General features: G+C 40.2%; 1 protein-coding gene across 4 annotated transcripts in view; it reads left to right on the top strand.

Moving 5' to 3' along the window:
* Window positions 1–1,981: 1,981 nt before the first annotated feature.
* SAXO6 (stabilizer of axonemal microtubules 6) overlaps window positions 1,982–13,328 on the top strand; it is a 28,915-nt gene continuing 17,568 nt past the window's right edge. For 2 of the 4 annotated variants that reach the window (XM_026667768.2, XM_026667765.2), the window contains exons 1-6: window positions 1,982–2,158; window positions 3,909–4,023; window positions 7,908–8,272; window positions 9,566–9,700; window positions 10,184–10,354; window positions 11,215–11,336. In XM_026667768.2, the coding sequence (XP_026523553.2) occupies window positions 2,141–2,158; window positions 3,909–4,023; window positions 7,908–8,272; window positions 9,566–9,700; window positions 10,184–10,354; window positions 11,215–11,336 (926 nt within the window). In that variant the 5' untranslated portion in view covers window positions 1,982–2,140. Of the gene's footprint in view, window positions 2,159–2,189; window positions 2,529–3,908; window positions 4,024–7,907; window positions 8,273–9,565; window positions 9,701–10,183; window positions 10,355–11,214; window positions 11,337–13,328 lie in introns of those variants that run through there. The other 2 variants (XM_026667766.2, XM_026667764.2) reach the window with 1 other exon arrangement.

Below are 13,328 nucleotides of genomic sequence, written 5' to 3'. Positions count from 1 at the left end.
AAAAAGAATAGACCAGAATTCACTAAAATGTATAATATATTTTGCTCTTTTTGAACAATTCTTTGTTCCTAGTTGGAATTTAGTCCTATGCTTTTCATACCTAGATTTAAGTTCCCTTTAACTTATGAGTCAAAATTGTGGGGACTGATAAGTGAGACATTGAATTTTGCCCCATTTTATGATTTCTCATCACAGTTGTGTGGAAAGTTTTATATCAAAATATATTTTATTCTTTATACTGTCTCCATCTTTCCTTTAACATTAACAGAAACTACAATGGACTGAGAATCAGCATCTCCATTAGATAATTGACAGTAAAGCTGAATAAGTTAATCAAGTAAAAATAGCAAACTCAAACTTCCTCAATCCCCCAAATAAGTTATCTAGACCTAATTCATAAATCAAAGGTCTGTAAACACAATAGTTAATTAAAATACTGTGTTTCCCCAAAAATAGGATCTAGCCCCCAAACAACCCAATTTTCACGCCTCCGCCTAATCCAAGCCCTACCCCCAAAATAAGCTTTAGTTAAATCCCGGCCGCTGCCTGCTTGTAGGAGGTGGGACAAGGCACAGGTGTATAAAGCTGGGGGGAAGGGGGGTGGAGCTGCCCCCCCATGTCCTCTTACTGGAAGACTGCTGCAGCTAGGCCTCCCACACTGCCAGACTTATTCTGCAGCCACTTGTGGCCAGAAACCACGTGGCGCATTGCACCAGTGCTGCTACTTGTAGAACAACACAAGGCTTGTCGCACCAGTGCTGCTGCTCGCACGTGCAATAACACAACACACCATGCAACCTCCTGCCATGAGTGGCTGCAAACAGAACTCAGGAAGTGGTGCGACAGGTGTCAGGGTATGGAAGGCGTGGCTGTGGTGGTTTTAAGTGGGTATCATAAGTCAGTTTTTCCAGTGCCATTGTAACTTGGTCACTAAATGAATGGTTGTAAATTGAGCTTAAAAGTTTGTATAGGTATAGACGTGACATCTGACAGGGTTATCAGTTATTTGGGAAAAGGAGGACATGTTCCCTCCGCAGACAGCCTTAAAATTAAATATTGTCTGGTATTATTTTGGACTATTTTAATAATAGTAGCCATTAAAACATTTATGAATGTGCCACTGTAAATTGTTTTTCTTTTCCTTGCCTATTGAGACTCACAGCCTAGATTTACATTATTTCCTGATTCCATCCCCTTTCTTTCAATCTGCACCCTTCATATGTATGATTACTGTAGTCTGTAAACCACGACTCATTATGTTTCTATGGTGAAGAAAAGCATGTTTTTCTGAATTCTTTATCATCACTAGCACGTTCTTGAAAACAAAAATGTATTGGAAAGATTCAGCAAGACAAAAAAACTCAGGTTTTCTTGTAAAAGTGATTTTATATACATGTAGGTCTAAATACATTTTTTCCGGGTTTTTCAATGTAATTTTTGTTGCAGATGACAAGAGATTAAGCAGTTGGTGTGTCCTGCTTTACCCCATTCATCCTCCTCCTTTCCAATTCTCTAAATCCTCCTTTGCCTCAATAAATATCCGGTAATCCTCACTCGAATCTCTTTCAAAGACTTTTACAACTAAGCAACGTGGAAGGGAAGCGGTATTAATTACACATTAATTACACATGCAAGTATTGCTCATCTCTGTCTCATTTTATCTCAACAATCTGATTTGGGGTAAATATCGTAAGGGGTAAATATCGTCTGATTTGGGATAAATATCACCATTTATTTGGCCACGAATCCGAGTATAAACCCACCTTGTCCTACAGCGGTAACAACCACTTAGGAGGAATAAAAGACGATTATAGAGATCTCTCCAAGAGAGAAGAGATCAACATTAAGCCGCCCTTCCCCTCGCATGCGGCAAAGAAAGCGCTCCAGCTCGGGACTGCCCGCCGATAGTTGGAAAGGGCAGAGTTAGAGGCGCGGCTAGAGGCTCTGATTGGTGGCTTCTCGCGCAGGCGTCCAAGGGCCGGAGCCAAGTAGGCCGCGGGGCTTTTTGTCAAGGAAACGCCAGTGTTTACGGCTGTTGAGTCCTCCTCTGCTACCATCGCAACCGCCTTCTTTTTTTTTCTTCCTTAGAAGACTTGCAGGTTTTCGTTGCCCACGTCTCGTTCCAGCCAGGCGAAGAATCATGCCTGTACGCTGGAAGGTGAGAGGGGGCTGCCGCCGTGTCCCCAGCGAGAGGCTTCTTTAAGCTAGAGCTCAGCAACTTTAAGCTAGAACAAGCGCTCAGCTTCCGTTCTCTCCTCTCCTCTCCTCCCCTCGCGCATATTTGGTATTGGCCGTTGCGTTATTGGTCGTTTCAAGAGAAGCGCTCATTGTCGCCGCTCCGGGGGGTTGTTCCCTCTCCTCCACCAAATAACTCGGGTCGGCGGCGGTTGGTTGTCTCGCTGACCTTTCGCCAAGCCCAGCCTAAGTGGACCCCAGGATAGGAAGGCAGAGAGCTCAGTAGCCTATCTGAGTTAGTTAGTATGTGGTTACCAACGGGAATGAGCTGGCATGGGAAACTGGGATCGGTGGTAAGTCTTAAGGCTGGGTCTCTCCTTATTCAGGGTCCTTATTCAGGTGCTAAAAGCTGTACGACGACGGGAAAGTCCATTGTTTGCTCTGCTTGGGCTCAAATGGAAAGAATTATAGTATAACAATAAATTAGTCTAATGCCTATCAGTACATTTAAAATTGGAGCCTGCCAAAGGAAAAGGTGGGAATGTTAGATAAAGGCAAGGATAGTATCATAATTCAATTGTATCGTTTAGAATAGAAGATGACTGACTATCTTTGCATCTTGGGCATGATATATGGTCTATCCCAGTGTGTTACTGAAATGAATTGGAACAGCCCAAGAATGTAGCAGAAAACCTCTTGGATATTTGTGGGATGAGTTGAGCTGTGGGAAGTGTTATTTGGATTCTTCGCTTGGAGTTTGGAGAGGTGGTGAATTGAATATGACATGATGTCCTAAATTTGTGGAAATAAGGATGACAGTGTAACCATTGTGAGTGATAAAGATAAAAAAATACATAATTCAGTTTGCAGTAGTTCAGACAAAAGCTAATTTACAAAGCCACAGAAGTATGAAATAAAGATAAAGTTGAGTGGCTTTTAAGAAAAAGTAGACACAAGTTTCAAGGCATTTGAAATACAGATGAATATTAATTTATGTTTAACACTTTCACAAGCAATAAAAATTACATTGCACTTGCACATAGCTTATACAAACATTTTGTACCTTTTAATTTATTTTTTCCTGCTGATATTAATCCATTTTATTTGCTCTGCAGGTACAACATGTGTAAGATTGGCAGGTTTCAGATTTATTGTTACACAGTAGAATTTTACCCATGACAGTAGGTGTATAAACATAGGTTGAAACATACAACATATTAGCAATGACAATTGGATCCAGCAACTTTAGTGACTGTAGTGACAATGACAGAAATTCTGCTCCCAATTGTGATTGTAAATCAAGGAGTACATATATAATCTCAAACATGATGTGAAGTTAGATTCTGATGGTTAAGTAATCTGAAGTACAAATTTAATAAATTTTGTTTCCTTTCTGCAAGACATTTCCTATTAGTACTAAAGTAAATGTTACTATACGAAGGAACTGTGTATACATAATAAACTACTTAAGGAAATAAGATAGGCATATTCAAAGTGTGAATGTAACTGAATTTATGCAAATATATGATAGTGGATTCAGGTAGAGTCAAATCATATAAATAGGAAAACCTGTTGATGAAATCTTTTGTCTTTATTTTTTACTGTTATAAAAGATGATTTGACCTTTTCATGTCAAGTAAAAATGCTTACATCAATTCTTCCAGGTTGTGACTTTATTGAGTTTGGAAGAAATAAGGCATAAAATTACTATTTTGCATTTTATATTATTGTAGGGATTAAGTGAGTACAAAAGAAACTTCAAATGGAAGCAGTCAGAACAGCCTATACACTGCAATTCTACACATGGACAAAAGTGCCAATGGGCTGGCCTTCGATCAGATGAATTTGGTAAGACAAATATTTTATTATGTATTTCTTGTAAAAGAAATACTTGCAATAGTTACTGCTTTTTACATACTAATTATCCAGATTTCATCAAATAAATTTTATCATGCAGTAGGGATAAACACAGTTTCATAGTTTGGGTTCATAAGATTCCATTAGATACCATTAAAAACACAACAATTTTAGATACTAAATTAACTTGGTTCCTGTTAAGATTGAAGGAGAATATACACTGCTCAAAAAATAAAGGGAACACTTAAACAACACAATGTAACTCCAAGTCAATCACACTTCTGTGAAATCAAACTGTCCACAGGTAGCAACACTGATTGACAATCAATTTCACATGCTGTTGTGCAAATGGAATAGACAACAGGTAGAAAGCATAGGTAGTTAACAAGACATCCCCAATAAAGGAGTGTTTCTGCAGGTGGTGACCACAGACCACTTCTCAGTTCCTATGCTTTCTGGCTGATGGTTTGGTCACTTTTGAATGCTGGCGGTGCTTTCACTCTAGTGGTAGCATGAGACGGAGTCTACAACCCACACAAGTGGCTCAGGTAGTGCAGCTCATCCAGGATGACACATCAATGCGAGCTGTGGCAAGAAGGTTTGCTGTGTCTGTCAGCATAGTGTCCAGAGCATGGAGGCGCTACCAGGAGACAGGCCAGTACATCAGGAGACGTGGAGGAGACCGTAGAAGGACAACAACCCAGCATCAGGACCACTACCTCCGCCTTTGTGCAAGGAGGGACAGGAGGAGCACTGCCTGTGCCCTGCAAAATGACCTCCAGTGGGCCACAAATGTGCATGTGGCTGCTCAAACGGTCAGAAACAGACTCCATGAGGGTGGTATGAGAGCCTGACGTCCACAGGTGGGGGTTGTGCTTACAGCCCAACACCGTGCAGGACGTTTGGCATTTGCCAGAAAACACCAAGATTGGCAAATTCGCCACTGGCGCCCTGTGCTCTTCACAGATGAAAGCAGGTTCACACTGAGTACAAGTGACAGACGTGACAGGGTCTGGAGATGCCGTGGAGAACGTTCTGCTGCCTGCAACATCCTCCAGCATGACAGGTTTGGCAGTGGGTCAGTAATAGTGTGGGGTGGCATTTCTTTAGGGGGCCGCACAGCCCTCCATGTGCTCGCCAGAGGTAGCCTGACTGCCATTAGGTACCGAGATGAGATCCTCAGACCCCTCGTGAGACCATATGCTGGTGCGGTTGGCCCTGGGTTCCTCCTAATGCACGACAATGCTAGACCTCGTGGCTGGAGTGTGTCAGCAGTTCCTGCAAGACGAAGGCATTGATGCTATGGACTGGCCCGCCCGTTCCCCAGACCTGAACCCAATTGAGCACATCTGGGACATCATGTCTCGCTCCAACCACCAACGCCACGTTGCACTATAGACTGTCCAGGAGTTGGGGGATGCTTTAGTCCAGGTATGGGAGGAGATCCCACAGGAGACCATCCGCCACCTCATCAGGAGCATGCCCAGGTGTTGTAGGGAGGTCATACAGGCACGTGGAGGCCACGCACACTACTGAGCCTCATTTTGACTTGTTTTAAGGACATTACATCAAAGTTGGATCAGCCTGTAATGTTTTTTCCACTTTAATTTTGAGTGTAACTCCAAATCCAGACCTCCATGGGTTGCTAAATTTGATTTCCATGGATAATTTTTGTGTGATTTTGTTGTCAGCACATTCAACTATGTAATGAACAAAGTATTTAATAAGAATATTTCATTCATTCAAATCTAGGACGTCTTATTTTTGTGTTCCCTTTATTTTTTTGAGCAGTGTACTTAGATATTTGGTCAAAATAATTAACTCTTCGTTGTTTGATATGTATTTGGCAGTAAAAAAAATAGTAAGACTGGAGGTTAATATACTAATAGGCAGTGGTGGTATTCAGCCGGTTCGCACCAGTTCGGGAGAATCGGTAGCAACGATTTGGCCTGGGTTGCTGAACTGGTAGCGACTTCTGGCTGGCCACATCCCTGACTCAGTCGCCTGGTCACTGCTCGCTCACCCCTTCTGGCTGCTTGATGCTCGCTCACCTTTTCTGGGTGCTCAATGCTTGCCCTGCCCACCCCGCCCTATATATGTTGCCTTCACCATGTGGTCCAGCTAATCGCCTCGCCAGTTGCCTTGCCGATGCCTGGTCAGCTCTGCTCACCAAAGGCAAGCAATGAATGCCACCTGCTCACTCTTCGGGAGCCCCGGCCAGGGATGCGCTATTCCCAGAGGCCCTGGAGCCGCTGCCTGCCTTGGCCGGGTTGAGGAATGTGTGATTCCCCGGTTCTGATCTTTGACCGGAGCCACCACCTGCTCGCCACCCGCTCTCCCTTAAGTGCGACACATCACCCAGTTTCCCCTCCTTCAGAGGCCTGGCCCTTAATCTCCTCACTTCTTCCCCTACAACTGTCTCTTTCGTCGTCTGTGGCTGCAACCTTACCTCCCCCCTGTGGCTGGTTTCCAGGGAAGGCAAGCCAGGGCTGAGAGCTGCTGGGCTCCCCACCAGCCCACATCTCGCCCCCCCTTGTGAGATGCCTGCAGCCACTGCCTCTTTTTTTTGTGTGTGAGAAGCCTCCCAGCTGATGCCTCTTTGCCAGCCAGAACTGAGCTGGCTGGTTGCAGACTTCTTATGCTGAAAAAAAGTGACAGCGGCTGCAGGCTTCTTGCACCAAAAACTACCGGCCTCCGCTTTTCGAACATGCCAAAAAAGTGGAAGTCCCGACGTTATCGCTGCCCTGTTCTTTGCACCGGCCATGCACTCCATTGCCTGCTGCGGTGGAGGGACTTCCTTGGGCAAGCAGCAGGCAATGGGGTGCACCATTGGGACAGCAAGTCCCAGCTTTTTCTTCTTTGCCAGCTGGAACAGAGCCAACCCATCTTCTAGCAGAAGGTCCTGGGACCTCACATGTACACACATGAGGCCGGGACCTCCTGCAAGGAGATGGTGCGTGGGCGAGTCCCTCCAGCACCATGAGATGCACACACGCTCTGTGTATGTCCGAGGAGGAGGAGAAGACTTGGGTGAACTTTTATGCCTCCCTTCGCTCTGCTGCTGCTCGGAAGGCAGCTGCTCCAGCTTGTCCTTTAAGGTACTTCGACATGGAGGGGGGACCAAAAAGGGACAGGCAGGGTGCAGGAGCTGCCTTCCGACTCCAAGCCGAGACTCGCCGTGTCGTCCCCCCGCCAAGAAGCCTGCAGCTGCCACCTCTTTGCTGGCAGGCAAATCCTCTAGCTGCCGCTCCCATCTCAGTTCCGGCTGGCAATGAAGTGGCTACTGCAGGCCCTTCACGCTTGCAAAAAGTGGCGCGAGAAACCTTCAGCCACCATTTCTTTGCTGGCAGGAGAATCTGCCGCTCCTGGCTCAGTTCTGGCTGGCAAAGAAGCAGCAAAAACTGAAAGAGGGGAAATGGGGTGACGCATGTGACTGGTGAAGGGAGTGTGGGCGGAATGCAGGATTAGGTCAGGCCTTTGACAGATTAGGCCAGGCCTGACTGGGCAAAAAATAGGTAGATAGGTAGAAAAATCATTTTTTTTTCCTACCGGGTTCTGTGGGCGTGGCTTGGTGGAGGAGGTCATGTGACTGCGTGGGCGTGGGCGTGAGTGACATCAAGTTGGACATGCCAATTCAGTCACATGACCTCCCCCACCAGGCCACTCCCACAGAACTGGTAGGGAAAAAAAATTGAATACCACCACTGTTATTAGGTGTTATCCAAACTAAAAGAAGCATTTCTTTGATGAAATGTTTTTGTATATGACAGCTTGTTTATATTTTTCTTTTCTTCTGCATGCATGCAAAAGAAATAGAGTGATGCTCACGTTCTTTTTCAGAATTTTCAGAGTATTTGATATTACGTATATTACAGGGATCACAAGAGAACCAAATTTTATTTCCAAGAGAAGAGTGCCTTATTATGACACACAAATTTCAAAATCTTTTCAATGGAATGGAGGTAATAGCTTGGAGAAAGATGCATTATCAGCATTGGAAGTCAATGAGCCAGTCGAATTGCACAAAACCAACAGCAAGGATGTTGAACTGAATAAGGACCCAATTGAGACACCGGATGCACCCAGGCTTCCTGAAAAACTGCCTCTCAACTCTGCAGGATCTGGACCTGAATCAGCTGAAGCACTTAGAAGAAGCAAGAAGTCAGTGCCCCAAACTCCAGTGCATGAAAATAAAATATTAGCATCTACCAAAAAAGAATTAGGAAAAACAGATCATGGGGTAGGAAGTAAAAAAAAAGTTTGATTTGATGTTGTGAGTTAAAGTTCATTGTAATCAATTCATTGTAACTTTGTTAATATGCACAATACAACCTTCCCTGCCTGGATGCATTCCAGATTCATGAACTTCAATTTGCAGAATTTTCCAGAGAGCCAGGATGGCAATTGCTGAAAGTTCTGGAAATCAGAGTCTACACATCTGAAAAATGCTCAGTTCAGGAAAAGTAATCATTACACTAGGAGAGGTGCAAGAATCTTTGGATTCTAACAAAGGCTAAAGCAAGCAATCCCCTTGAGGGCTTGAAAAAAGAAGGAAGCAATGTTTACAGAAAGAAGGCTAAAATATCAGGTCAATAGAAAAAAACACCAGAAAATTAAAGGATTATAAATAACATAAGAGAAAATCCAAGGAAGAAATATGAAGAAAATTGTAATGTTCCATAATTTTTTACTAAGAATTTAATCATACAAATTTGATAGATTTCCCCTAAACTCCCATATAAGCAATATAAATTAGCCAAAAGGAAAAACATAATAAAGAAGAAGCAGTCAAGAAAGCTAATGTTGACATAATGGTTTAAAATAATTGTTTACAGGTAGTCCTCAATTTATGACTACAATTGAGCCCAAAATTTATTGTTGCTAAATGAGAAATTTGTTAAGTGAGTTTTGTCCCATTTTACGACTTTTCTTGCTGCATTTCTTAAGTGAATCACTGAAGTTGTTAAATTAGTAACACAGTTATTAAGTGAATCCGGTTTCCCCATTGACTTTGCTTGTCAAAATGTTGCAAAAGGTAATCATGTGACTCCGGGACACTGCAACCATCATAAATGTAAGTCAGTTGTCAAGCATCCAAATGTAAATCAGTGACTATGGGGAAGCTGCAACCATCATAAATGTTAAAAATGGCTATAAGTAACTTTTTTTGGTGCCGTTGTAACTTCAAACAGCCACTAAACAAACTGTTGTAAGTCGAGGATTACCTGTCCATGCATATTGTTTCATTATTCAAGTAAATAAATTGCCACTGACTTTATGTGAGAGCCTAAATATTCCCAATACTTCTGTCATGTTAAATCAAAGGCAGTTTTGACAGCTAATGTTAACAGGACCAGGGTTTAGACGTAAAAAGTATGTTTCCATTTTTGTGTATAAGAACGCTTGCAGAATGTCATAATATACTTTGCTTTTATCAGCGTAGTTCATCTTAGTATTAATGATAAAAAAAACTCTGATATTAGACCACAAAAAGAAATGACATTCTGAATTTATTGTTAATGTCGATTGTCAGCTCAACAGAGTTCTACAGAGGAGAGCAGGCATGAATATTTCACGATCAAGAAGCTTCCCTAGAAGTTCTGAGTATCAAAGAGAGTTTGTTTGGAAAACCCCACAGAAGCTTTCTCCGGTCCTTGCAGCAGATCAGGTAACTAAGTATTTTAAGAAGCGTTTTCATTTTTGAAAAGTATAGCACAATTTTATAAAGTTTAATATAAAAACAAGGTCAATTTTGCTCAGTGAGTTCCTTTGAAGGTAGATTAAAGTCTTAATAAAATAATGTGATACTTGTTCAGTGCAGATTTACTATGCAGGATAATGTCTTCATTGGGGCTTTTTTCAGTTATTGTTTGTTGTATTGCATTTTTGTTGTATTACATTGTATGCTAAATGCTCCATTTTGTTCTAAATATTGTATAATTGATTTTATTAGCTGACTTCTCAGGTATATACTGTTGTATTTTGAGTAGTATTGCCTGAAGGAAATGGCTGGATCATTCCATATCAACTGATTAAGACTTTTCTTCTCTGCAATAATGTAGCAGAGATTAAACATCACTAAGTCTCTTTAATTTCAGTGGCAAAGTTACTTAGCTTTACAAAAAAAATTAATGTATTTTATAAACCAAAGTTTATTCACAGATCAAGTCAATCCATTCCCCCATTTAAGTCTCCTGTTATTATCCCTGAAACCGAATATGAAAGGAATTTCAAACCTTCACCCTCTATAAAACAACTGAAACAGTGCTTTCTGGAAGAGAGTGAATGTCCTAGATCTGAATCAGTGTCCTCTGGAGAAAAGGTGTTATACTTCATTTATTACCTATTAAAGCATTATGTCCCTTTTCAATTAGCAGTTTCTATACTTAGAATTTCTAATTTGGTTGATTCATTTTATGTTCTTGTCCTGGTGATTGTGACACATAAAGAAATGATACATGTTTTTAAAAGATTTTAAAAATATCATGTAGATTTTACTTTTTTTTAAAGTTCTTGATATTTTTGGTCTTATTCATTGAAATATTAAATATTAATTCACACATTTCAAAATATATGTAAGGCTCAATCTTCATGCCATCAAGTCAAAATTAAAAACATGATATGACAGATATTTACAGATAGTGGTAGATGATTTGGCATGAATATATCAATAGAAACACTAATGGATCTAGAATATTGGGAATAGTATCTTAAGTAACGTAAGAGCCAATGAAGTAATAAAAATGTGAGTAAGTGTGAAAAACAGTCATTTTTATCAGTGCCATTGTAACATTGAATGGTCACTAAACAAGTGTTGTAAGTTGAGAACTATCTGTAATATGATAAATATTACGTACTTCATGATTTACATTTATGTCTATTTGTTTCTACTCCTATTTTCTGATCATATTTCAATCAAATATAACTACATATTTTTACCAGCAGCATAGTATATTCAAATTATTTTTGACAATTATTGAATTTCTGAAGTTCACGAATATCATACTAAGAGCTATAATCAGTAAGTGTTCTATTGGAAATTTTAAAATAATACAGTATTTATATACCATATAAAATTAAGATTAATCATTGTGTTTAGAAGTTAGATGTTTAATAAAATATATATTTTAATAAATTATAATTTATAAAAACAACAATAAAGTATTTTTGTTATTTTTTTAGAATGAAAAAAATAAAAACACTTCAAAGACCCCAGAAAATTCATTAAGTCAAAATGAATTAGAAGCAAAACAGAAAGAAGAAAAACAGAAACAGAAGTTGCCGTGTTCACGCAGATGTTTTAAGTAAGTGTAAACATATCAGAATATAAAATGCTTTGAATTCTCTTTTCACTACACATAGTTGTTTAAATACAGTCAACTTTGAAAACGAGTAAAAGGAGTGTTTTATTATCTCCTGATTATTCGGTCAGTTGAAATGCTTCCTTCCTTCCTTGTGTTTAAGAAATAGGGATTGCTTAATGTCTCCATATGAATCAATGGAGGATTTGGAAATTTCCTGATTCATCTTTTAGTTTATCTCTCTTAGCAAAGTTTATTCTATTCATTGACTTCTAAAATAGAAACCCAGTTTTATGTACTGGTTCTGGTACTGCCTAGAAATATGGTATCCTTTTTAAAATTATTTTTTATTACGCAATGTCCATTATTATATATAACATTTCCATATCCACAATGGCAGGTTACTATCTGGGTACAATCTCTTTTAAATTCAAATAACAAACCTTATACGTACATTAATTATAACCATTATTCACTCAATCTATTCATCATAATCTTCACTTGTTAAACAATTTCCATTATTTAATTAAACACTCTGTTCAGTTTTATCATATAGTTAGTTAATACCAGACCTTATAAATATCACATTTGTCACCATTATCCTCCAATCTATTAATCACATTTCCTTATCCTATTTATTCAACATTCATTATTTAGTTATACACTTACTTCATTTATATTTACATATCCTCCTTGATTTTAATTTTCTAACTTTTGCTTCTATTTTCTATTCTAACCATTGATAAAATAGTTCTCAAGTTAAAAAGTATTCCATGTCCTTATCCTTGATCTTCAAAGTTAAACTATCCCTTTCAGCACAATCTAATATTTTCTTTATTACATTTTCCTCTGTAGGCATATTTTCATTTTTCCAATTATGTGTATACACAATTCTCACTGCTGTTATCACATGTAAAATTAAATATGTAATTCTTTTGCTATATTTTAAAATACCAAACAAAAACATTTCTGATTTTAATATTTGTTGTTTTGTCATTTGTTTTAGCCACTATTTTATTTTTGCCCAATCTTTTTTTGCCATCGTGCAAGTCCACTACATATGATTTAAAAAAACCCAGTCAGGGGTGGTATTCAGGGGGTTTGGACCAGTTCTTGCGTTCAGGTAAGGAAAATGTTGACTGGTTCGGAGAACTGGTAGGGGAAATTTTGACCGGCCCCATCCACCCCCACTTTTTCCTTTCATCTCTCCTATATTCTGTTGTTTGTTAGCTCAGCTGATTCGCATGGCAGAGCAGATTGCCACGTCTCAGATGAGCTAAGAAACAGCTGATGGTGATGGTGTTGCTGCATGCGTGCGAATTGCGTGTTTGGTGTGACCGGCAATGCAAGAAACAGATGATAGTCAATGTTGCTGTTATCTGCATGTGCGTTCGGTGCGCCCTGGGGAAAGTAAGGAACAGCTGATGGCCACTGTTTCTCCATTTGTGCATGCATGGAGAGGGCAGGAGGCAGAAAAGTTTGGCCAAGTCTCCTCCTCGTCATTTTGTCAGTCCAAGGGCGAAGGGGAGGGGAAGGTATGTACGTAGGCAATCACCCTGTCTCTGCAGCATCGGTCATGTGATTGAGTGGGTGTGGCTAACTCAACATCACAGCAAGGTGCTGCCTCGCCTTGCTGTGAGTGACGTCAAGTTGACCACACCCACCCAGTCACATGACCATCTAGCCACACCCACCAAGCCACGCCACAGAACCACAGAACTGGTGGTAGTAAATTTTGAATCCCACCACTGAACCCGGTATCTGTTTACATTTCCAACATTTGGGATATATGTTTTGAAACATCTTTGCCATCCTTGCTGGAGGCAAATGCCACCTATAAAACATTCTATACAAATTTTCTTTATAAGCTGTTGACATTGTCAATTTATAATTTCTTTCTCAAAGTTTTTGACATTTATCTAATTCTATAGTGTACCTGTTCTATCCTAGGCTTCCCCAAAAAGCACTAAGCCAACTCTGAGTCCTGTCAAAACC

The sequence above is a fragment of the Notechis scutatus genome, chromosome 6, assembly GCF_049901735.1.
Source record: "Notechis scutatus isolate UNSWTSFEM ecotype Mainland chromosome 6, rNotScu1.2, whole genome shotgun sequence".
Classification (NCBI taxonomy): domain Eukaryota; kingdom Metazoa; phylum Chordata; class Lepidosauria; order Squamata; family Elapidae; genus Notechis; species Notechis scutatus.
Note: the sequence above shows the minus strand (reverse complement) of the source record. Positions and strands in the feature narration are given on the sequence as shown.